This window comes from Pinus tabuliformis, chromosome X (assembly GCF_031772625.1).
Source record: "Pinus tabuliformis cultivar Carrire ecotype Pingquan chromosome X, CPIR1, whole genome shotgun sequence".
Taxonomy (NCBI): Eukaryota; Viridiplantae; Streptophyta; class Pinopsida; order Pinales; family Pinaceae; genus Pinus; species Pinus tabuliformis.
Window position 1 is genome coordinate 144,073,049 of NC_142308.1, and position 26,367 is coordinate 144,099,415.

Below are 26,367 nucleotides of genomic sequence, written 5' to 3' on the forward strand. Positions count from 1 at the left end.
CAATTGCAGAATTTGCTAAAGATTAATAATAAAACACTCAAATCTGAAGAACTAGTTTTCCCTTCGGGGTTTTTCCAAGGAAGTTTTGTCCAAAAATATTGTGTCCATTTTGTGATTGGTTTTCTATTAAATTTTCCACAGTTTATTAATTGGTGAAATTTGCAGTTGTGTTTTATTTTGTTATTTGCAGGAAATAACATGTTGGGACAAATAATCTGTTTAAAGATAGGAGAATAATAAGCAGCTTAACTGCAAATCGATTTTTCACAGTCTAGTGAGACATCACATGATCACACATCAGCATTGAATATGGTCCTGAGTCTTGACTCCAAAGCCTCAAAATACCATCAAAAAATATAATACACGTATCTAATCATCATGAGTTTATCTACAATGAAATCAGATAATTGATCTAGTGATTCCCTCTGCCCCTTTTATGGCCAAAGGTAATGGTTGTTCCTTTAGAGGAAGAAGCCCCTAGGGCTAGCACTGAGTTTCATGTCCTCCACTGGTGCTACTGCCAAGTCTAACTCACTCAATCGGAGTCTTTGAAGGGGGTGGCCCTAGTGCACTTCCAATGTCAATAGTCACCTCTTGTGATTCTTGAAGGTGTTTGTTATAGATTCCCCCTTCTCCCTCGCCCTTACTACCTCCTCTTGTAACCAATCAGGGGTTGATTCCATGATAGGCCTCTCAATCTCTAGCCTCCACACAACATTGTTGTCAATCCCATCCAACGAGATGACCTCCATATCAAGTGTTTTCTAAAGTTGCCTCACCAACAATCGAAGATTGTAGTAGACATAGGCCATGTCACTAGGCATTGAGACTCAAGACAAACCGGTCTCCTCCTCTTTTGTTCTCCTTTTCCCTCAGTCTATTTTCAAAATGCCCCAAAAATCCACTTGAAAATAGGCTTTTCTGTGAATCAATGATTTTTTGTACTGTGTGATAACATTGTGATTTTTTGAATAGCGTGTGATACTATCGACAAGTGAAAATGTGTGCATTTTTTGTTGGCGATAACATCACCAAGGGGTTTACTGTGAAAAAGTGTTTCATGTTGCAAGAACATCATGCATTTTGCAACATTGTATCATATATAATAGCTTTTACTAACTCTTTAACTAACTTATTATTTATCAATTCTCATTTGTTATATCTCTTCAATTCATAGTTTGACCCATCCATTATTTAATTAGTTTAAGCTATTCTAAGCCTAACTCTAAAAAAGTATTTACTAATTTAACCTGCTTTTTAGCTTTATTCTAATCAAAATTTTCTTCATTTAATAATTAGACAAAGTCTCCCCTATAGCAGTAGTTAGTTATGATTAGTTTTATCACATTTCTAATGGCTACATCCCCCCAAACCTATTTAATTAGTCTTGTATCTCACTATTCTCTATCTTTCAAAAGCTTCAATTCGATGCCCTAATGATGGGCGGAGTGTCCACTTGAACTGTTGGGAATGTTTCTAAACTTTGACACGCATTAATATCTAGAACCTAGGATAAGATAATTATATTGGTGTCAAACAAATGATCAAACAGGATGGTCAATAGGATTAAAGAAAAAAAAGGTAGAGTCATGAATAATCACCCGCCGGTGTACTTAAGGCTACTTTGAAAGAATAAAGTAAGCTAAACTACAGATACATGGGAAATGCATTAAGGGGCATGATCAAGTACTATCAAGGTAAAGAAATAAAAAGGAGCAAGTTTTCAACTTCCGGATTTTGATTCTCGAACACATTGTTAACTGTATTTGGGGCATTCAGATGACAAATAGCTATAATCCAAATGCTGTGCCCTACCTAATTCCAAAGCATCAGATTATTTATGCAAAGATTCCAACCACACTAGTAGAACAATAATTCCATAAACATAGTTAATGTAGAAAATGCATCTAAAAGATATATGTTAACAGAAATATTCTTTAGAAATGACAACTTGTTTATTACAGTTTGTAGTATGTATGAAAGAAGCTGGCATTGGCCTCATCCTTCTAGGTCAACCCTACTAAAGTCCAACAGATAAATTATGAGAACAATCACTGAAATTAAACTTTAAACACAACAGCAGTGAAAATCTAATAAATTTAACTGCTTTCAACATTACGCCCATGTTTATAAGCACAAACTTATTTAAAACAGTAAATACTCACCGAAACCTACATTCTGCAAGACTTCGTGTCAAACCAACAATATGATCAGCCACGTCAGCCTCATCTAAGCATAGCCTCGATCGCACGCCTACAAAATGAGTAGTAAATTTTGCCAAAGCCTGCAAGTTGAAAGATTTATGGATTCTTTCCTGACAATAACACTATGTTTTATGAAAGCTTCAACCAGCCGTACTTACTTGATAGATATTCCCAATACTAATACTAACCTCCTCAACAGGGGGTCGTCTCCAGCAACATGCACTCCCTGGATTCTTATACTGTTCTTGGTCCCTGGGAAGTAAGATATTGGGGAAAACAAGAACTAAAATGAGCCCATCACAATCCTCTTCTCAGATGAAAGCTACATAAAATAAAATTCCTCAGGCAAACCAGCCAAACAATCCACAAAAGCAATAGGAACACAATGAAGCCCAAGGATTCTCCAAAATAGATAACCCTGGCTTACTTCAAATTTCAGCACCTAAAATCTCATGGATTGAAAGATAACATAAGTAAACATGAAATGCATTTATGTAAACCACAACTTATTAACTGTACATAAGAGTACTGCAAACGATGTTCATTAAGCAGTTGAAATCCAAATTGTGAATTTTAATGTCATAGGCATGGAAAAACATAAATTTTGATGGTGTTCGTAAAGGTGAAACAACTTCTACAATAAATAGTTCATCCAAGACATAATAAGGACCATTTTTTCTATATAAGCTTCCAATTAGAAACAGCATATGATGTCACATTACAATAGGTTAACTGATTTCATAATGCCTAACATAATGGGGAATAAAAGGCAACTAGTGTTTATCATTGGAAAAGCAGCTACTTTGAATATCAGTATAGACCGCAGCAGAAGAGTCAGGCATTGCCCACTAACTTTTGGGGTACATTCGTTGCATGGAGCTATACTTTTGTTGACGCTGCCCATTGCCCTAGCCCACAGATGATACATCATTGCATAAAAAAACTATTAAAAGTAGCTTGGAAGCAATACTTTGTCCAGCGACCAGCCTACAAGACCATAAGGTGATGCTTTCAAAATACTGTTTATGATGCATTAACCCTTTTTTAGTGAGGCATTCCATGGAGGACTCTAGAGTGGCTTAAATCTCGAGAAAAAGAATATTCCAGTGAGACCTCTAGCATGTGGAGCTGACACTTCAGTATTTTGACCACTCTGAGATCAAATTAAGGATTATTTTGGTGAAGCACCCCCTTCTAAGGGAATGTAGTTGATTCTATTATTATTTTATTCTCTAAGAGGCAACAAGAGTAACCTATAAAATGAAGACTCTTCCATTTGGCACAGGTGTGCTTTCATTGTGGAGATATCCCTACACTCTTGGGCTCTAATCAAAGATATTTTGTGCAAATTTGGAAGTTATCTGAGAAAATATTCAGAAATGTTCCCATCTTTTGTAAGGCTGGTATTGTATCTTGTTTTTCTCTCCCTTGTGCTGGAAATATTGTTGCTGTACACAGGCTTGCCTTCAGCAATCAAGGTCTGAGAAGAGACTAATTTGTCCGCTTCAAGACCCGAATTTCTGATTTGAATTGTGTTATCTACCTGGGATGTTCTCTTTCATAAAAGGTTGTCTTCTGTTTCATTTTTCAGATCTTGATCTTATGTAATGAAACAAGAATGCAATAAGAATACTAGTTTATCTTTAAGAGATTAGCATGCTGGACAGAATATGATTTTGCAGCACTGTTATGGCTGGGACTGATAGCTATTCCAAGCATCTTCCTGGGATTGATATTGTCTATCATCAAGTTCTTCAAGCCTTCTGACTCCATTTTGCCCAAGGAATAGGCACTAATCTGACTCCATTTTGACTACTTGAATTTCCATTGTATAGCACAAATATCTCGATTGCTAATAATATAATAAGGATAATTGGCAAACCCACTTAAGGAAACCGCCCTTCTGTCAAAGGAAAGACCACCTAAAGTGAAGGGGAATGCTACGGAGGTGGCATTGAGTAGGGTTTCTAGAAAGTTTCCCTGGGTGTACATTATCGTTTGGAATTGAATATTTTACAGGTCTGGAGCAAAAAAATAACACCTATCATGTCAATAATCAAACAATATAAGAAGATGACAGCCATTATTGAATAGCTATCCAATGACACACATCAGAGAACTGTCCAATTCAAAATCAATGTATACCTTTCAACGATCAGGGCATTGACCCATCAGGCATCTCTCATAGTACTTATACTTTCTGTCATTTAATCAGACTCACACTTCAGCTTTCCAATTACAATAATATTGTTCCGTGTCTAAAACCTACTGTACTATATATGTGTGTGTGTGTGTGTGTGTGTGTGTGTGTTAATTCTCCTCACTGTCAACAAGCGGAAGCTAGGGTTAGTATATCTTCAGATACACCCTCACAAGATATTGGCAATACAAATGAGGGCTTTCAGAAGAAGAGAGAGAAGCAATCTAAGAGCCCCAAAGTCAGAGAAAGAGGGAGATTGCTGGTTCTAGGAGAGGGCATCAAGTTGGATGAAGTCATGGATACGGCAGATCACGTCCTGGTAAGAAGGGCTCGTGGGAGAAATTACTCGTCGATGCGTCTGAAGAAATGGGCATCAAGTTGGATGAAGTAATGGACACGGCAGATCATGTCCTGGTAGGAAGGGTTCGTGGGAGAAATTACTCGTTGATGTGTCTGAAGAAATGGGTCTTAGAGATTTTGGGACAAGTAATGGAAATTATGCGAGTTGTGGTCACTATGACCAGGGATGGCTTGCATTACGCTTCAATAGGCCAGAACATGCATCCTGGGTCGTGACAAAATACTGGCATATTGAAATGGTGCCAGTTATGTTGAAGAGTTGGTCACCCCTATTTGATCCAGTGAGAGCAGCTAGGGGCAGTTCTAATCTAGGTCAGGATGCCTGGATTGCCACTTCAATTTTGCACCAAAGATGTCTTCAGGTGTATAGGAAATGATCTGGGGGTATTTTTAGATTACGATAAATCATTTGTAGAATTTGGCACAATGTTGCACGAAGCGGGAGCGAAGCGGAAGCGCGGAGCGCGGAACCGTCATTTTCCAAAAATCTAGGAAGCGAAGCGTCCGCGGAAGCGTCTGCTATATATATATATATATATTTTATATATTTTTTTGCATTTATACTCAAAACAAACATCCCAAATACCAAATTAATTGTAGAAGACATGAAAACATGCATATTTTTGCATAAATCAAGATAGATATGGCATCCATGATTCCATTGTAGTTACTAGTATGTACAACAATCATCTATATTCTAGCTATTACAAACATACATCAAATTTTTAAGCATATTATAAAACATAAAACATTTAAGCATATTATAAAACATAAAACATAGAGCATATTATGATTTATCTAGCAAGTGAGCAACTGTAGGCGTCTGTGCATTAAAATTGATAAATTTCTTGCTTAAATTGTAGTTAGTAAATTTTAGAACAAATTCGAAATTTAATTTGGATATTATATTCTGTTTTGGGCATTACATGAATTTAGCAATTCAATTGTAAAATTAAATGGGAAAATTTTGATTTAAGCATTACATAATATCATCGAAACTCTGAAGTGCCTTGATCGAATTTCTATGTATGTGATGCAAAGTCCTTATCCTTGTAATATCATTGTTATGCGTCAAGACTTTGACAGTGAAACCTTCTCACCGAACCCTTATCATTGAGACTGTGTTAGGTACCAAGATCTTCTTATTGTGATGAAAACTTTCTCACTGTTGTGATACCAAATTTGTATCACTGTAGTTATACCAAAATCTATTGATGACTGTTCTTACTGTTGACTCTTGAGGCACCAAGACTGTGGTAGCACAAAACCTTTAATCTGCATTACCTTACTGTGGTACCCAAATTTTATTTCAGAGATAATTCGAGTTTCTGTGACTGCATCGAAACTGTGATAGGAATAACAAGGTAGCATCGAAACTGTGATAGGAATAACAAGGTAGCATCGAAACTGTGATAGGAATAACATTGAGTCACTGTAATCAATGTTTTACAACTCGGACTCGGACTCGGACTCGGCCGAGGATCGACTCCGACTCCGACTCCGACTCGGTAATGACTCGGCCGGCTCGATTTCAATGACTCGGTCGTTGTAAAAAATACATTAAATATTTATTTTTTTTATAAAAAAACATAATTTTAAATATTGATGGGGATGGACAATTATTCTGGTGTTGGGCAAGCAGCAAGCAGGAAGGGGATGAGTCATTAGGAAATTAATATAATTGTATATATGAATTGTCGATGAAGTTAAGAGGAAGAGGACTGATACTTTTAGTCTTCATTAATATCTTGATAGTGTAATCAGGCCTTGGTCTCCAATAAATGGGTGTGAACTATAAAGATAAACTTCAGTTCTTTATCAGTGTCTCCCTGAACCTTGGAATTCTAATCCAAATTGCATCAATATCATTTGTTGCAGAGTGCATGGAAAGATGCATCAAGGCAGTATTTGAGTGCAGCATGTAATTGAAATGGTTCCTTCGATATTTACCAAAATTTATTGAACGATAAAAGAATTCCAATCTCTTGAGGTGACATATAGATAAAAGTTTCAAACAGACTTTTCCTAGTGCTCACTATTGAAATATGAGTCAAATAGGCAAGAAATACACTTCACTGTCATCATGCTGAGCCAAGCAGTGAACAGAGTCACAGGCATTGATAGTATCCACTCATTTCTTAAAGGGAGGCAATTAGAAAACGAGTAATCAAATCACCTTAAGGAATAATGAGGATCTGAATTTCAATATGTAATTGTAGTGGTTCTTATTGCCCTCAATATAATATTGGTGGTAATACAAACATTTTATGTACAGACTTTAAGCTTCTTTCAAATCTGAGGTGTAATTTATCAAGATCTTATGTCTCAACTCTCATAATCCTGAAATATTGTCTCAAAAAGAACTTGTAGTTCTTTAACTTTACCAAAAATCACAAAAAAATGAATAAATTTCATGTTTTACGCTGCCCAGCTGTAGTTTCATTGACTCGGCCGAGTCAATACATGACCCGGCCGGGTTGACCGAGTCATAGTTGACTCGGTCAACCGAGCCGGGTTGCTGGCCGGGTCAAAGATTTTGGTAATGGCTCGGTTCGAAACGGCCGTTTCGGAGTTGACTCGGCCGGGTTGTAAAACAATGACTGTAATACATAACAGAACTGTCTCCATTGCAATCCGCATTCTCAAAAACCAGGAAGCGCATTAAAATTTTGGAATCGCGCTTCCTAGGGCACTTCCGGAACGCTTCCGTACGGGACGCGATTCCGGCCTACGATCCGGGGGGGGGGGGCGCTTCCTGCAACACTGATTTGGCAAGATGGCATTTGCTCGCATTTTGGTGCATCTCGATACCAGAGAAGGGTTGGTGGAAAGTCTGAAGCTACAATGGTGGGGCATTAATAGATTGCAAAAATTGGACTATGAGGGGTTTCCTTTTAGATGTAGGAGGTGTCATGAAGTCGGTCATCTATACAAGGAATGCCCTCTGCTCGCAAAAGATAAGATGGTAGAAGATTCAATGGATGGGAAAGAAGGGAATGGAACTGGATCAAATGACATGAACCAGACGCCTCAAAAGAGTTTGGTTCATTTGCCAAAAGGAAAGGACATCAACAAAGGGAAGCAAGTCTCCTCTGCCCGTCCTCCATCATCGAGGGTAACTAGAGCTCGTGCATCAGCAACCGGTCCCCCTCCAGGTACTGAATTCTCTTTCCCATCTCTTGATCCATATAATTTGAATAATCTAGTTGTATCTTGTCATGATCAGAATGTTGAGGTTCCATTATCTCTATGTGATTTAAGTTCAATTGCCTGTCCCTCGCCCTCTGTTCTTGTATGTTGCGGGGCTCCTTCCCCTGCCATTCCTGTACTATCCCAAGTCATTATGTCCGCTAGGGAGGATACCTCTTCTGAATCTAATGCCAGCCATAGATATAACCTGAGATCTTTGGCTAAGCAACGCATAGCTACGAGATCAGACGTCAACAAAGGGAAGCAAGTCTCCTCTGCCCGTCCTCCATCATCGAGGGTAACTAGAGCTCGTGCATCAGCAACCGGTCCCCCTCCAGGTACTGAATTCTCTTTCCCATCTCTTGATCCATATAATTTGAATAATCTAGTTGTATCTTGTCATGATCAGAATGTTGGGGTTCCATTTTCTCTATGTGATTTAAGTTCAATTGCCTGTCCCTCGCCCTCTGTTCTTGTATGTTGCGGGGCTCCTTCCCCTGCCATTCCTGTACTATCCCAAGTCATTATGTCCGCTAGGGAGGATACCTCTTCTGAATCTAATGCCAGCCATAGATATAACCTGAGATCTTTGGCTAAGCAACGCATAGCTACGAGATCAGAGAGAGCAGCTAGGGGCAGTTCTAATCTAGGTCAGGATGCCTGGATTGCCACTTCAATTTTGGACCAAAGATGTCTTCAGGTGTATAGGAAATGATCTGGGGTATTTTTATCCCATCTCTTGATCCATATAATTTGAATAATCTAGTTGTATCTTGTCATGATCAGAATGTTGGGGTTCCATTATCTCTATGTGATTTAAGTTCAATTGCATGTCCCTCGCCCTCTGTTCTTGTATGTTGCGGGGCTCCTTCCCCTGCCATTCCTGTACTATCCCAAGTCATTATGTCCGCTAGGGAGGATACCTCTTCTGAATCTAATGCCAGCCATAGATATAACCTGAGATCTTTGGCTAAGCAACGCATAGCTACGAGATCAGAGAGAGCAGCTAGGGGCAGTTTTAATCTAGGTCAGGATGCCTGGATTGCCACTTCAATTTTGGACCAAAGATGTCTTCAGGTGTATAGGAAATGATCTGGGGGTATTTTTATCCCATCTCTTGATCCATATAATTTGAATAATCTAGTTGTATCTTGTCATGATCAAAATGTTGGGGTTCCATTATCTCTATGTGATTTAAGTTCAATTGCCTGTCCCTCGCCCTCTGTTCTTGTATGTTGCGGGGCTCCTTCCCCTGCCATTCCTGTACTATCCCAAGTCATTATGTCCGCTAGGGAGGATACCTCTTCTGAATCTAATGCCAGCCATAGATATAACCTGAGATCTTTGGCTAAGCAACGCATAGCTACGAGATCAGACGTCAACAAAGGGAAGCCTGGATTGCCACTTCAATTTTGGACCAAAGATGTCTTCAGGTGTATAGGAAATGATCTGGGGGTATTTTTTTCCCATCTCTTGATCCATATAATTTGAATAATCTAGTTGTATCTTGTCATGATCAGAATGTTGGGGTTCCATTATCTCTATGTGATTTAAGTTCAATTGCCTGTCCCTCGCCCTCTGTTCTTGTATGTTGCGGGGCTCCTTCCCCTGCCATTCCTGTACTATCCCAAGTCATTATGTTCGCTAGGGAGGATACCTCTTCTGAATATAATGCCAGCCATAGATATAACCTGAGATCTTTGGCTAAGCAACGCATAGCTACGAGACGACGAATAGGTCTATCATCCCCTCCGAAGATTCCTAAATCCTCTCAAGGTAGGCAGTGTTATATATCGAAAGCTATCCATAAGGCTAGTACGGATGTTGTGGAAGGAAGGCATTTATCACTTGATGGGGTTCTTAGAGCAAGAGGCAACCCAAAACCGATTTCCCGATGGAGTGGATATCCTTTAATAGGCCCATATTATAACGCTTCTAGAAGCCATCAGACCAGGATGGAACTTCCATGTCATAGATGTTTGAGGCAGATCTGGTGGCATTGCTAGGTATAGATTGTAGAACGATGAAGCTTATAAATATCTGGGGGAGGGAAGGAGTCTTAATGGCAAATGTTATTCTGAAGAATTAGGGATGAACTTAAAACTTGTAAATATATATGGTCCCTATCACAATCGGGTGGAATTCTGGGAAGCAGTTATGAGCAGTTATGGGAAATCATGCTCACGTAAATTCCTTCTCGGACTTTTTTCAATCGATATTGGAGAGCAATTGACTAATTGACATACATGTGCCTTGTCTTCAACCGACCTGGAGAAATAGAAGAATTGAGGAAGCCATGTTAGCTAGGAAGCTTGATCAATTCCTCATCAAGGAATCTCTGATGGATAAATTTGAATTGATTAGACAATGGGTTGGCTCGGGAGGAATATTGGATCATTTGCCTGTCTATTTAGAAATTACAAGTATATGCCCAAAACCAAGGGCTCCCTTCAAATTTAATTTGACATGGTTAAGGTATGAAGACTACCATCATATTGTTAAAGAAACGTGGCAGGAGAGATCACTGATTGAAGGTCAGTCAGTGGTTGAATATTTTGCAGGGAATCTTCTGCGTCTAAAGAAGAGGACGATAGAATGGGCAAATAAAAAGAAAAATAAGGATGAAGAATCTCTCAAGAACATTGAAGCTGAATTAGCCAGGTTAGAAGAGCCAGATAGAGGAGGGTTTGTTTCTGCTGAAGCAAAATCCCATGTTGTTCAACTTGAATAAGAGAGACTCGGGATATTAAAAGAAAGGGAAGAAACTTGGAGGCTTAAGCGCAAAGCTATATGGCTACAAGCTGGTGACAAAAATATAGAAAAAATTCAACAATATGCAAAACGTCGGAAGGCTATCAATACTATATGGTCTTTGTAGGACAAGGAGGGATCATCAGTACAATCATTCAGCAAGCTAGCAAACCTGGGTATTAACCATTTTGGGCATTTGTTTAAAGCACCCTAGGAGGCTTCTTTGGCAGAAATTATAAAAGTAGCTAATCTTTTTCCGCGATTTGTAGATGAGGAATCAGTTGAAGATCTGAATAAGTCAGCGACCATGGGGAACTAGAGGCACTTCTTAAATGGTTTTAAAAAGAATCCAGGCCTGGATGGATGGCCTATGGAGTTTTATTGGGCCTTCTTTGATTTTATAGGTCAAGATCTACTCAGGGTCATAGAAGATTGTCAAAAGAATGGAAGAATGCATGATGCTTTCAACGCTACATTCATTGCCTTAATTCCCAAATTGGATAAGCCCAACACCCTTAATGACTTCAGGCCTATTTTTCTTTGTAATTGCATCTATAAAATTATAGCACAGATCATCACAAACCGCATCAAGCCTATTTTATCACAGCATATATCACAAGAGCAATTTGCTTTTTTAGACCATCGCCAGATCCATGAAGCTATAGGCATTGCTCAAGAAGGTTTACATTCTTTGAAAATTAAGAATCTGAAGGGTATGATTTTAAAATTGATCTATCTAAAGCATACAACAAGACCAGCTGGCTGTACTTGCAGATGTTTTTGAATCATCTAGGATTCCCGCGTGATTTCATTAAACGGATAATGTGTTGTATTTCCTTTTCTCCATACAGTATTCTCATCAATGGATCAGCATCAAATTTTTTTCATGCAGAGCGTGAGCTCAGGCAGGGACGCCCTTTGTCACCATCACTGTTCCTATTGGTTATGGAAGGCCTGAGCAGATTGATATCTGAAGAAAATAATCAGGGGAGAATAAAAGGTGTTTAAATATCTGAATATATCACTGTCTCATTTACTTTTTGTGGATGATGTCGTCATTTTTCTAAATGGGACCATCAGTGACTCAATTGTTTTCAATGTCACTCTTAAGTTATTATGTAAGGCTACAGGGATGGAGAGAAATCCAAAGAAATCCACTTTGCCTGCTATGGGGTGTTTTCAGTATGAATTAGATTATGCAAAGCAGAGATTTCCATATAAGCTCCTAGCCTTTGAAGATGGACTCAAAAATTTGGGGTTTCGGCTCAAACCCATTGACTGGATGTGGTTGGTAGCCAAGGTTGAAAGAAGAGTAAACATCTGCATCAACGTTGGTTATCTAGGGCGGATCGATTAGTTCTAATCAAATTGGTGTTGGAGGCAATCCCTGTATACTGGATGTCCTTGGCATGGATCCCAAAAGGAATATTAACTAGAATCCAACAAATATGTTGTAGATTCCTTTGGCGAGGGAACAAGTAAGGTAGAACATTTGCATGGGTAAGATGGGATCACATTGCTATGCCTAAGAGATGGGGAGGTTGGGGGATGAAGAACCTTGTATGTTATTCTAAAGCCCTTGCAGCAAAATTGGGTTAGCAGGTCCTTACTTCAAACAGTTTATGGAGAGACGTGATAGTCAGCAAATACATTCGTTGTTATGAATATAATTCATAACAATTAAATAAAATAAAATAAATATTAATATTAAATAATTAAATAATTAAATATTATTTAGGTTAAATAGTCATTAAATTAAGTGAAAAGGCATGTCTAAAAGACATGCCCATTCACGAAAGGTCACCTGCTGAGGTATAAAAGCAATGTCCTCATTGTAATCTTATATCATCTTATACAATTATACATATAATAATAAATTATTATTAAATACCTGTATGTATTTTTACAATTAAATCTACAAGCTATCAGTTTTCTTCCTTCAGCATAAGTTTTTATGCTACAGTGGTATCAGAGGCATGGCACACAATATAATCATGCGGGCCTTTGAACATAGTTCGCTGCACAATGTGCCATTACGTTCATATCCTGATTACATTGAGCAGTTTAGTATTCAAGAAGTGTTACAGCGTTTAGAAAAATCATTTGCAGAAGTTAAAAAATGTCGAAAAAAACTGATAATAAGGATGAAGATGAGGTCAATGATATGACTTCCCAGGAAACTGTTTCAGAGATTTCTAAAACTCAACCTCAGGTGACAGAAACACAGTTTTCAGTTGAATCTACAAGTGCATCTGATGATATGACATTGTCAGATTCTAATGCTCCTAGTCTGTCTAAGATTAAGGGAAATTGTAGGGGCAAAACCGAATTATATCCGCCGCTCAACTCTAACTCCATACACAGAGGCTGGCCCCCTCCGCAGGTAGAATTCTATCCGCAGCTCAATTTTACCTCGGTACACAAAGGTGGGTCCCCTCAACCGACAGAATGCTATCCGCTACCCAAATCTAACTGAAGACAGAGAGGCGGGCCTCCTCCGCCAACAGAATTCTATCTACGACCCAACAAAATAAGGAAAACCTTCTCCAAGGACTTGTCTGCCGAACTAAGCAAGGTGAGCGAAAGGGAGTTCCCAGAAATAAGACCTGTAGAACAAAGAGGAAATGCCAAGGCTATTAATGCCAGAAGCAATCCTTCCACGTCCTTTGAGAAACCTGTGTGGCCAAACTTCCGTGAAATTAGCCAACCAATGGGCCCAAGCCAAAGATCTTGCCGAGTAGAACGGGGAAGCATGTTATGTAAAAATGCCAGGTATGATATTATGCATCGTTTGGGTTCGGATGAAATGAAATTAGGGTTTAAGAAGGCTTCCTGGTCTCGTTTCGAGAAATGGGCGTCTTCTCTGCATAGTTTGCACGATAGCCATGACAATAGAAGGCCTGTGAAGTTCCATTCTAGCCCTTATTTGCATCTTCTGAATTTGTATCTACACAAATTTGTTCCTATATCTGATTTTTGTGCTCCCAATGTGTCTGTACATCATTTTTTCGAGGAGAATCCATCGATATTTTCTCGCGCCGAGATTGTTGTTCATACCTTTGTACAGTTTGGGTTGGTGAATGACGATTTTTCGCCCTTACTTTCACGGGTTTGCCAGTCTTTTGGTATTTTGTTACATGTTAATAATCGATATCATAGGTATGCTCTCCCCAGTGTAGAAATCACGGAGGTTGTGACAATACTGGTCAATTATGTAAGTAGTACCTTGTGTTGTCCTCAAGAAGAGTTGAATTCTGGATGGAGAGTTGCATCACAAATGGATGCCTTGAGATTGAGGTCATTTTCCTTGCCACGGAGTAATTTGGTTGTGCCTGCTACATGGTCCCTTCTGCTACAGAGGCCTTTGTACAAGCTTATATTATGAGTTTTCAGTTATTGGCCAGTAGGTGCTTGTCTGAAGAAGGCTACACACATTATTGATCTATGGTTGGATTATTTACAGCCTTGGAATATTGGCGAAGAAGGCGAAATGATGCCCGCTCTCAAACAGGATCATTATTTGGAGACAGAGAATAAGATGCTTAGGGATAGGGATCAACGATTATATCCACCTTCAGGTAGTTTGCTTCAAAAACAAAAGACTAGTAATGACTTTGTGGGATCATTAGTAAAAAGAAGCACGAAAGAAAGTTGTTATGGCTATAATGATCATTGGCAAAACTATGTTCTGGCTAATTATCCTTTTTATAGCGCTCTTGTTGTTCAGTTGCTTGTATTTACCCATAAGTTCGTGCACATTAATACCAAGGCAGTTCTCCAGATGACTCACTAGGTATTAAGTGTTTTGGTATCTTCAAAAGAGCTATTGTGTCTTATTCGAAGCATAGATTTGACATACAATGATGTTAAGTCGGGAAGTGCGCCATGTTGTTTTGATAGTTTGCATAAGGTTGTGCCTGCCATCCGAGAGCAGCTACAGGACTAGGACGGTGATTTATCAAATTTTGAGAAAGGCAGTGAAATTACTCCAACAATTACGAACCAAGAGGGTAAAAGAGAAGAAATTATTGATTCCCCTGTAAAAGACCTGACGAAGGAATCTATATCTCCCAGTTATCCAATGAAACAAGAACCGGACTCTTATTCAGATGCCGGACAACTTGCAGGTGTATCAAATCCCTTGAAGCTAAATTTGAATATCCTTCCCTCATGGGCCTATTCGACATTCCTACATGATGACTCTAATGCCACTTTTGTTCCGAAGCCCGTCGGTTTTAATCAGGAAAATGCTTGTCCACATTCTTATATGTTGGATACTGAAAATTTCTTCCCAAATTATATTGACCAGATGTATTCAATCCCTTACAATTCTTTGCCTTTTCCTAAAATCGGCGTACATTCTAATGCCCTTTCAGTCCTTCCTTTTATGGATGAGTTTTCAGACTTTTTCAATTCTTCTGGATGTCGTGCTCTAATGTGCAAAGGAGAAAAGTGAAAGGCTCTAATGTGCGAAGGACGTGTTGTGGTGGTCAAGAGACGTGTCATTTAGGGTTCACCATCACACTGTTTAAAAAAAAAAAATCAAAGTTATACATAACAAATAAATAAAGTTATATATATATATATATATATATATATATATATATATATATATATATATATATATAAATAAATAAAAAATATTGAGTTACTAAGAAAAAAAGAATAAAAAAAAAAATCAAAGTAATTAAATAAAAAGAAAAAAAAAAAAAAATATATATATATATATATATATATATATATATATATATATATATATATATATATATATATATATTATTAAAAAAAATAGATGACCAGATTGTACACATCGAGACGACAGACACTAAGTGAAGGAAACCCCAGCATTAAAGCTTTGAGAACAAAGCTTCCGAAGGAAGAGGCTATGTTATGAATATAATTCATAACAATTAAATAAATAAAATAAATATTAATATTAAATAATTAAATATTATTTAGGTTAAATAGTCATTAAATTAAGTGAAAAGGCATGTCTAAAAGACATGCCCATTCACGAAATGTCACCTGCTGAGGTATAAAAGCAAGGTCCTCATTGTAATCTTATATCATCTTATACAATTATATATATAATAATAAATTATTATTAAATACCTGTGTGTATTTTTACAATTAAATCTACAAGCTATCAATTTTCTTCCTCCAGCATAAGTTTTTATGCTACATTACCCCACAGCATATTGATGAATGGATCAGAATGCCTAGCTGGAACAGAACTAACATATCAACGATCTGGCAATCTGTTTGAATTCTTTTGAATACATCCGAGCAGGTCTAGCATTGAAAGTTGGATCAGGAGGCAAGATTTGTATTGGAATGGACGCATAGTCTAGTAGTGGAAATGCTCATTCTACCCCCTAAACTCATCCAATTTTTGGAGACATATGGTATAAGGGCTCTAGATCAAATCGCGGCTTCAGAAAATTCCTCAATTTTTGAACAGGCATGGAAATCTGCATTGAATCTTAGGATCACTGTAAACACGACAAGTGATGGAAACACGACATCACTTTCACAGTTTATCATGCAACTCAAAATAAGACTAGACATCATTGTTGCTAACCAAGTGATGGAAAACACATCATCACTTTTACACTTTAAAATGCAACAAATGATTTACAAAAGCACGACCATGACACGCTAACATATCTAGAAACCATTTTTCACTTATCAATGTGAATGGGTCGCCTCCTTGTGGTGGTTTTGCTTGTCGAACAATCGTTTCACCTGGTTCATGCACTGACACTTTGTCTTTAAGGCGTTGCTCTGTATGGAGCCTCCAACAAGTGGCTCTTTGATGGCCACTTTTGTTGCAATGACTGCAATACATCTTCTTCATCCAGATCTATTTAACATGTTTCTTTACCTACTGTTGACAGGGTTGGTGTCTTATTTTGAGTTGCATGATAAACTGTGAAAGTGATGTCGTGTTTCCATCACTTGTCAAAGCAAAATTAGTGTTTGGCCTTATTGTTGTAAATCGCGTGTTGCAGTGATGATGTGTATTCCATCACTTGTTGGAGCAACAATGATATGTTGGCCTTGTTTTCATAGCTGGAATATTGTTTCCATCTTTTAGTAAACTTGACCACCAAGTATGTGTTATAAACTTGCGGCAAGTGTGGGACGCTTGGGTCATTAGTTGGTCATGAAAGTCAAGCATGTAATTTGCAAAACAATGTACTACAGGTTGTAGAGGTTGCAGGTGTCGGCTCATCGCTTAAGGCTCTGAAGAACAAAGGTGAAGGAGACGGAAGCAAGGCCTTTTAGGACGCTTGTGATGCAGACAAGGTACAAAAAAGTTACAGATTGTTTTTCATGCTTTTGAAGGACCAAAAGCTCCTCAGTGGGGAGGATTGATCCAGGTGGCTCTAGAGACACACACCAGACAAAGAGGGCTTATGAAAGCTCAAAAATCAAAGTGTTTGGATTATGCTCAAACCAAGTTCATGTTAAAGATCTCGTCGTCGTGATCGCGGTGGTGTGAACGGTTCATCAATTCGAGTCCGAATGAGGAAGATAGAGGCAGTCAAAGTTTTGGTTGACTTTTGCTGACTAGGCAGGTTAATAGAGACACAATTTGGAATTTTTCCGACGGACAAAATCCGGCCAACTCTGGCCGGATTCCGAGCAAAATTTTTGCCTCGTTAAAATGACTTCTTCGATCAAAATTCCGGATTTCCAAAATTGCCTTCTTATTATTAAAAATTAAAAATATATATATATATATATATATATATATATCTATATATATATATATATATATATATATATATATATATATATAAGTGAGGTGGTGGGCCACCACCCCCACCACCCCACGCCTACCCATCATACACCATATCAACGTACCATGATTTAATGCGGGGCCAGTGGGGATTGAACCCGCCCAGCCCACGTGGGTCGGCCCCCACGGGGCGGCCCCATGAGCCACGTTGAACGTACCACCAAAACACAACACCCCCTAAACAATTAATGTGCCATTTTTAAGTGCGAGAAGCATGGGGCAAGCCGCCCAATGCGGAGCCGACCCCCATTTAAATACATGCAGTTATGTTAAAACAAGAAAATGTTAAACCATGGAGGCGGCAGGGCTTGACCACCTGACCTCCTCCACCTAATGCGTAATCCTAACCAATTCGCCAAACTGATTTCCTTGGTTAATCCACCTAGGAATTGATATAAACATCATTTGCACAGTGCGCCCAGCAGATGGAGGAACCAGGAACTGGCACGAAAAACGAGGCAAAGTTAATTTTTAATTAATTTTTATGCAGGTGGAACCATGACTGAGCAAAATTTCCAGGAGGGTGAAATTTTCGTAGTGTCCAAATTGGACAAACTTTGTGTCGATCTTACACCTCTCAGTGACACAAACTCAATGGCGCAGTCAATTTCATGATCTGAGCAGCCGATTTGTAGAGGACCTAGAGGAGGGAATCTTTGAGAAATCTAGGGGGAATCTAAAAGATTCCTTAAGCCCCAGATTTTCATTTTCTCAGAATTCAGAAATTTGACAGTCGATTTTGCACTATTCGACGCCACAAATCTGATGGTGTGTTCAGATTTTCCATTTGCTCATTTCATTTTTCAGCCACTTTTCTAAGTGGAGTGCAAGTGTCAGCACTCATGTGCAAGCAACCATTTCCATGAGATTTGACGCAGCGAGGTTGATGGTACGGCCAACTTCAACAATTTGACAACCGCTTCTTCAGATGCCCCTGGATGTGAGGTATATGCAGTGTGTTCATGTACTTCTTTTCTTATGCATTGTGCTGCACAGATCCATGTTTGATGCTTGATGTGGGATCTTGTTTCTTACTCGTTTTCATGATTCCTGCTTGATGTGATGCAGAATCATCTATGTGATGTACTTGTTGTCATGATTCGTCATGTTGTGTTTTGAGATCCCTTTGTCGTATGTTGATGGGATACTCATGTGTCGCCATGCATGTTTGCATTGAGATCCCTTTTATGCCATGTTGGCGGGATGATCATCATGCATGAGTTTTGTGTCATACTGATAGGAGTCTTTTGACTGAGAGTTCCTATAGTGGAACATCTCTTGGAGCCACTCCTGTGTGAGGGAATTTTCCTTGTATGATAGTGACATCACCTCTTATGTACATCATCACTATTGACAGCACTTAATGCAACGGGCTACACCATCTTGACACTGGAGCCCAGAGACGTAGTCCCTCCTAGATGAACTCCGTTATCAACGGCTTATGTTTTCATTTGTTGATGATTGACATGTTCCTCTTCTTTACAGCATGCAGATGTATTCACTTATGTTCTTTTAAAAATGCAATTTAACACATCACGAAAGTAAAAGGTCTTGGAAGGTTCCTTCGTCACACTCAAACCTAGATCATTGATGCAGCTTAAAGAAAGATAAAAGCATAAGAAAACCACAATGAAAGTAAAAATGATAAAATGCAAAAGATGGTTGGGACATTTGATTAGCGCGTGAGCAAAACTATAGCATGAGCTCTAACCCCCCTCATTAGCCATCACCCAGTTCCTTGAGCACATGATACTTCATCTATAAAAGGAATTCTTGTATTGTCCCAACCCTGATGAACAAAAACTGGCTCATCCTTAACAAGTAATAGAAAATTTCAAAAGCAAGCTTGGGCTCCTAAGTTATGCACCCAAATCAAAGCAAATAATAAAGAAGTAAAATGTGCACCAAAGGGATGGAAAAAGTAGGCCAAGTTAAGGGGTAAGTCATGCCTCCACAATTACTCACTCTTTTCATGTATACACTCAGGATGTTGGACCTCCATTCGTTGGTCATAGGGCTATGGCACCTTACCCTAAAGTCTTTCCCACTCCGCAAACACCATTCTCACACACACCTATGGTTTGATGGGCTAACTTGGGACATGTCACCTCCCGTTGGGGGGCTAGAAACACCTAATAGGGTTATCCATCTAACCATTCCTAACATAAGGCAGTAACCAAGTTATGGGACTTGATCTAGTTAGACATTTGAAGGTGAGCATTGTGTGAAGAATTATTGTGCCCCAACATTAGGTATTGTCCACAATGATGCATTTAGGGTTATTGCCCCTAACAATTGATGCTTTCACTTGCCCTTGGAAAGGTTTTGTCAAGTGGTATTGGCACAACAACAAAGCCCATTGGAGACATGATTAGCAATCCATTCAGCAACATACCAGATGTTGTTTTACACATTCCAAGGAGCAAATATGACCGTGTTGGTGCAACATTCCCTAACCAGAGCAGAGCATTGGGTTATATGATGATTCCCTATGATACTTGAAACTTTAAGGTACCCTAAGACGATGAAATGTTAAGCCCATGGAGATTGGTTTTGGAGATATTGATGATGTGCCCATGTGGACCCAAAATGCCCCCAAGATGGCCTTGACACAATTTGATGCATGTTGCTTGTTCTTGAGCCTGGATGATGATGGTTATCTTTCAGATGAGAGGGGAGGGCCTGCACATCACTTTTTGACCAAATGCAAGTATATTAGTGCCATGTCACCCCTCTTCCCTTTTATAGCGCGACATAGGGCACCATGCTAATATCTTGGTATTGGAGGCATGCCCACGGACATAAAGATACCTTTCCGGAGTATGAAGCACTTATTAGCCCATTTAACAACTGCTTTATAGCATTTTGAGCTCTTTGGTGGTGACATCATAGTAAAGGAGATCTTTCTCCCACACCTGTGGGCATTTTTGGCACCATTTGTTATTTTTTTGAGCTATGAAGTTGTCTTAAAACCTCCCATTTCTGCAAGACTCAAAACTAAACTTGTAATTAGGGCTTTTACTTGTATTATTTTAAAAAATGAGGGTGTTAGGTCTCATATATATAGAGTCTCCCCCTCATTTCATTTCATCACTACACATTATTCACTCTTATTCTAAGAATGTAAATTGGTCTTTTTCGCTACACTGGGCAAGCTATGATTTTCTAGAGGTGGTATTTTGCATGGAAATGTTTTTCTAGGATTTAAAGAAGTGCTTCCTTGTAGAATTTTGCAAGTTTCGTGCTCTATCTTTGATATTTTGCATATTGTATGTATGAAGTAGGGCTTTTAATTATGCCATGACTAGATGCTTAAAGTTATGTTGAATTCTTGCTCCATTATTGCATTCAAAATTGCTCCCTTTGAAGCCTGTAAGAAAACTCTAATAGTGCATTCCCTATATTTAATTTCTCCCCTCACAAGAAAAATAGTTAGGTTTTTAAAAGTGGATGCTCTAGTCACCCCCCCCCTTTATAGTTTTCCTTGCTCCTAGATGTCTAGGGTTAGCCACTAGGGTTTTAGGGAAGATTTATGCATAGAAAGTGAATTTGTCTAGGACATTTGTGGCTCATAATTTATAAAATGCATCTACAAAATACATAAAAGAAAAATCTAGCATAGTGCATGGTTAATCTCTCCTATTTAGGGCTAATGTCACACCTACTTGTTGTTTATGTGTATCTTTCAACCATAAAAACAAATTTCCTAACCCTAATCCTAGTGTCCTTTGGAAGGCTCTGTTGTTTTTTGTTGATTATCATTGGAAGGCCTTTTCTTTGGCTACTTTATGACATTGTGCACCATATCATTGCATACCAATCAAACAGTAACTCATAGCAGCCTTATGTTTGGTTTAGGAAGTGCTTGTGTTATTGAATAGAATATCTAGGCCTCAGTAGTCTTTGTCAGTACTACGTGCCATATCATAGACTTATTGTCTATCACCTTGAGCCACAGCATTAGAATATCCTTTAGGTGATCTACAGAAGCCTCCCTTGTGGTCAAATACCACTAAAGGGCTAGAGAAAGGTTGTTAAGGTGACAGTGCCAACCCTTTTTCTTGTTGCCATAAGGTATAGCCCCACCTAGTGAGGCTTTCCACTAGGCCTACTAAATTTTGCAAAAAACACTCACCTTTAACAATAATCTAATACAGGTCTCCACAATTAAATATATTTCAAACATGATATCTTGTGATTAAGTTGACTTTAAATGATCTTGCAATTAGGCCTCATTGTTTTGTAAGTTTAACTATGGTTTTGAGCGCTATCATCAATCCAAAAAAGTGAGTAGTTTCAAAATTGAATTTGTGAACCAAAGGCCCTTTTGAGCATCTCCATGCACTGCATTAAATTTAGGATGTCATGCCCCTCTATTATCAAGGGCAACAAGACAATAACAAAATGTCACAAACACTTTGCTATGTCCACAAGGAAGTAGCATGTCGTTTTTCCCAATCCCTATGTTATTCAAAATTTATACAAACACATATTCGACAAGTACGAAGGCACATCCTTCCTTATAAACCTATAAAGATCAAACTTCTTAGCCTAGCTCCCTTGATAGTTACTGAAAGATAAGCCTATATAAAATCAACCTATACAACTTTTATGACGTTTCTTTATATCATACAGCTCATCAAATTGCCATGCTAAAAGCTTAAAAGCCATTATATTTTTCCATAAGCCTACATGAACTCAATTTTGATGAAGAAAAAATCCTTTCCCAAATGATGCTCTAGATGTTGATCTTTGTAGCTCAGACAAGTACTTCCACACAAGTCTAAGTATCTAGACATGTGGAAGTCATCTAATTGTCCTTTAGCCTTAGCAATTACTTTAGTTATGAAAGTAATTTAATTTTGTGAGAAAAGTGAGTTTAATCTAATGAAATGCAAAGGTTATTTGCATTAAGGAATTAATAAAACTCAACCATTGATCTCAAGCGATTTTGAAATATAATTTCAATCGTCAATCACTTTGGAGGTTAGGGTTGTGGATTTTGTCAACAACCCAAACTTATAAAGCAAGGCTAGGTGAAGGGAGAAAGACACACCAAGTGAGCATAAGATAGTGAAATATTGAGTTTTCAATGATACGGTGGAGAAAAACATTCATCCAAGTGTGCAAGGTTCAGAGAAAAAAAGGAGCAACAAGAGAGAAGGATCCAATATCCAGCAAGTTCGAAGTACTGGTTTTGGGGGTTTGATTAGCTGGAAATAATCTAGGTACTTGCTATTTTCTCCGAGGATCATTTTCCCAATGAGGGTACCCCCGTATGCTAAAGATACTTTGTTAATGAAACATGTTTAAAGAAGAAATTTTACATGTTCATGTGTATTAGATTGGTTGTTTCCTTCTGTTTTATCTTTTATTTATCAGTTAAAATTCCACTAGTGCTTGTTATTCAGTAGTGTTGTACTTATTTTTTCACATATCCAAGGAAGCAGTTGTACAAAAAATTTCAAAGTTCATAATCATTAGCCAGCGAATTCTTATGTCATTGTAAACCCAATTTCTGCAAATTGTAATGTAAATGATGCTAGTATGACTGTTTAATTATGTATCAACCTAGGTAAGCCTATGATTTTGGCAATGAATTTCAACTTAGGAGGTTTTTTGTCTCACCGATCTAGGTGTGCTTCTAAACACGGATAATAGCATAGCTTTTCCCTCTAATCGAACCCTAAAGCTAGAGTGGAATTTATTGTCAAAGTCTTAGTGTTCTTAGTCCAGTCTATTGTAAAACTGATTTGGGAATAATTTGAGTTGTTCCGCTAAATTATTTTATTCAAGATCATTTGGTCTACTAGATCATATTGTGTCGAAGAACTGGGTAAAAGATTATGAGGGTCTATAACGAACGAGTATTCCCCCTTTGAGGGTTGAATGTGTAATTATCTGACGTAAAAATATTTGTGCATGGTCCCTCGCAATCAGACACCTTGGCTAAAGTATTTGGGGGTGGAAAAATAATTAATCCCCTTTTATGTCAATTAATTAAATTTTGTGGCAAAAATAAAATTAAATCCTAAGCCAGAAAATTAATTAATTTAGAGTCAAAAAATAAAAATTACACAATTTAATTTCTCCAAGTGGAAAATGACCAAAAAAATCGTGGCTCATGAAGAAGTCAATTTTCACAAATCCCCCACCAAGGTAAAAATGGATCTTTAAAGAAAAATTAAGTCCATGGACCTTGGTGGTTAAGTCAAAGTCAAATTTTTGAGGAAATTAATCCAAAATAATTATTTTTGGATTCATAAAAAATGGTTTTAATGATAAATTCGAAAATTCCTCAAAATAAGTATTTTGAACAGCAGAATTTAAAATTTGATCAAGTATTTATCGACAGTCGAGATTCTTTTGACGGGGATCAAGCCAACTAACCGTTATTTTCCACTTGGAGGATTTATCTATAAATTAAAAGCCATTTGCTTCTCAAGACAAGTATAATTACTCTAGTCTAAATGTAATTTTGTAACGTCGGTGTGAAGCCATTGTTCTACTAGGAACGTTTGAAATTCATAATAAAAGACTTTGGGGTTCAGTTCATGGTGTCTTTGTCTCGTTTATATGTGGTACGTGTTGGGTATGTGCTTCCCTATATTGTGCTTCAATATTATATGAATTGTTATTTCAATTGTAGATGATAGGAACATTCTATTGGTAAGTTTTGGGCTTATCTTAGGTGATCTGATTCATTGTACGATCTAACAATAATCAATTAAAAAATATATAGAGTTTGCAAGTTCCCTGGCCCTTGGTCTCCAAGTTTACAGACTATGGGCACAGGCCGACCTTGTTTTGGTTTTAGAAAATTTATGTGATTTTCTTACTTCGCTAAGGCTATGATTAACATCTATCTTTCAAAATACATCAAGCTATTGTCATATCTTAAAAAAAATATTTCCAGCATTGTATATTTATATATATTTGTAAATTATTTTTGTAGAGTAGTTTTTTTTATAAATATTTTTTTCTAAACATTGTTTTGCAGCTATTTGGGGTTTGGGGTTTGGGGTTTGTTTTAAATTTTTTGTATATATTGGGGTTTGGGGTACTTGTATTTTCTTTTGTGCAAGTGAGATCCAAGAAGATTTGTTGGTATGGAGCTAGATCTAAGCCCTTTAGGGTAAGATCTAGTCTCAAAATTTTTTGCAAGGCCAGCATCAAGGAATTTTGCAGTCAAAATTGAAGATTTGAAGCAAATTCGAATTTTTAGCGAGAGTTTCAAATTTCTTAGGACCTCCAAGGCCAGCGTCTGCCTCTCTTGCCCAGTCGTAGGCCATTTTTGGCCTTCTTTCCCTTGTCGTGGGCCCCATCTACCTGGTCGTCAAGCCCCACAAACTTTCTTCGCTTAGGCGCAGGCCCCTAGGGCCTCGGCCTGCCTTCTCAACGCCTGTCATGAGCCTCTCTTCCTCCTAGCCCTCCACTCAGCCTCCTTATCCATCCGTCCTCCCTCCTTCCTCGTCCACTCACCCTTCTCAAGCTTTCTTCCTCCTCGGCTTCCCTTTGTAGCCTTTGTTGTTAGCTTGGGCAGCCTTCCTAAGGCTTCTCGTCAGGCTTGGCAGCCCCTAAACCTTTGGTCGCAGTCCCAAACGAACTTCCTCCCTCTATTGCAACCCTTATTGGGCTTCCCTTCACCCCTACGCAACTCTAATTTGGGCCTTTCTTGCACTCTTTCCATCACCGTTTGATCATTTGATTTTTGGGGCTAATTCTTGGTGGGTTTTGCAAAAAATTTCAATCAAAATCATGTGGCTCCAAGTAGCCATTTCACTGAAAGGATTTTGGCAAGTAAGTGGGTTATCTTCTAGGCCAAAAGGCCTATAGGTTTGCTCCTCTAAACCCTCTCCTTATCTCATTGTTTTGCTACAGCAAGAATAAAAACTCATAACAGTGATAACAAATCCATATGATTGGTATAAACTCATCAATAAGTCACTTATGCTCATTAATTAATCATTGCATGAATTGTGCATTCATCTTTTGGCATAGATCTAATATGCTTTGGTCACTGTTACTCTGCATACTAAGGTCTGACATAATTGTGGTAATTGCATCATAAGAAAGCTCTCCAACTCAAAATCTTGTGTTGACAAAGTTGATTTGACATTTGGGTTTACATTGCTTAAATTTGCCAAGCATATGCATCTTCCATTTTGCATCTAGTGAGCTTTAAAATGATCTAACTCTCTGTTGTCATAAAGTTAACTCATTTCTTATTTCGTAAACAACGGAACATAAGTAACATAAGACATTTCCTTGCTCACACCCTATTGATAATAATTGTTCCTTATTCCATGGTTTTATCTACTATTGTGAAGAAGGATTGCTAACATTGATTATGTGGAATCTAACATTGTGTTTTCTTGTGAGTTCATGATCTACAACGCCATAAGTTCACATCTAACAAGCTCACTCTCTAAAATCATTTTAATTCTCGAATGGTATCTTGTTGAATGTTTTATGCTACATCAATTGTCCTTTTAAAACCTAATTGTCTCTAATCTAATTGGCATTGATGTAACTTATTCTACATGTGTACCATTGAGCAATTTGTGATCTTGGCTAATTGGGAAGTTAATCAATAATTGGCAATCTAAGTGTTCTTAACTTGAACATTTGTGAAATATCTCTTGAATAATCTAATTTGAAGAGCCTCTAATTACATAAGAACATTGATAATTTTATTGAATAATTATCATTTGCACTTCGTATTGTATCATTAGATAAGTGCTCTATTGTTCTTATTGTTACATGGTTAACATCTTTCATGTATGATGTCCTTATCTTGAGCAATTGTATCGTGGATATATTTGTACCTTGTTGGCACTTGTATCATTGATCACTTT

The 26,367-nt window shown here is 38.0% G+C and overlaps 1 protein-coding gene across 1 annotated transcript in view; it reads right to left on the reverse strand.

Moving 5' to 3' along the window:
- LOC149138867 (uncharacterized) overlaps positions 1-26,367 on the reverse strand; it is a 300,422-nt gene that overhangs the window by 117,661 nt on the left and 156,394 nt on the right. Inside the window, exons 7-8 of the mRNA XM_089448381.1 lie at positions 2,393-2,456; positions 2,166-2,284 (exon numbers count right to left, since the gene is read on the reverse strand). Coding sequence (XP_089304507.1) covers positions 2,166-2,284; positions 2,393-2,456 — 183 coding nt within the window. The remainder of the gene's footprint in view (positions 1-2,165; positions 2,285-2,392; positions 2,457-26,367) is intronic.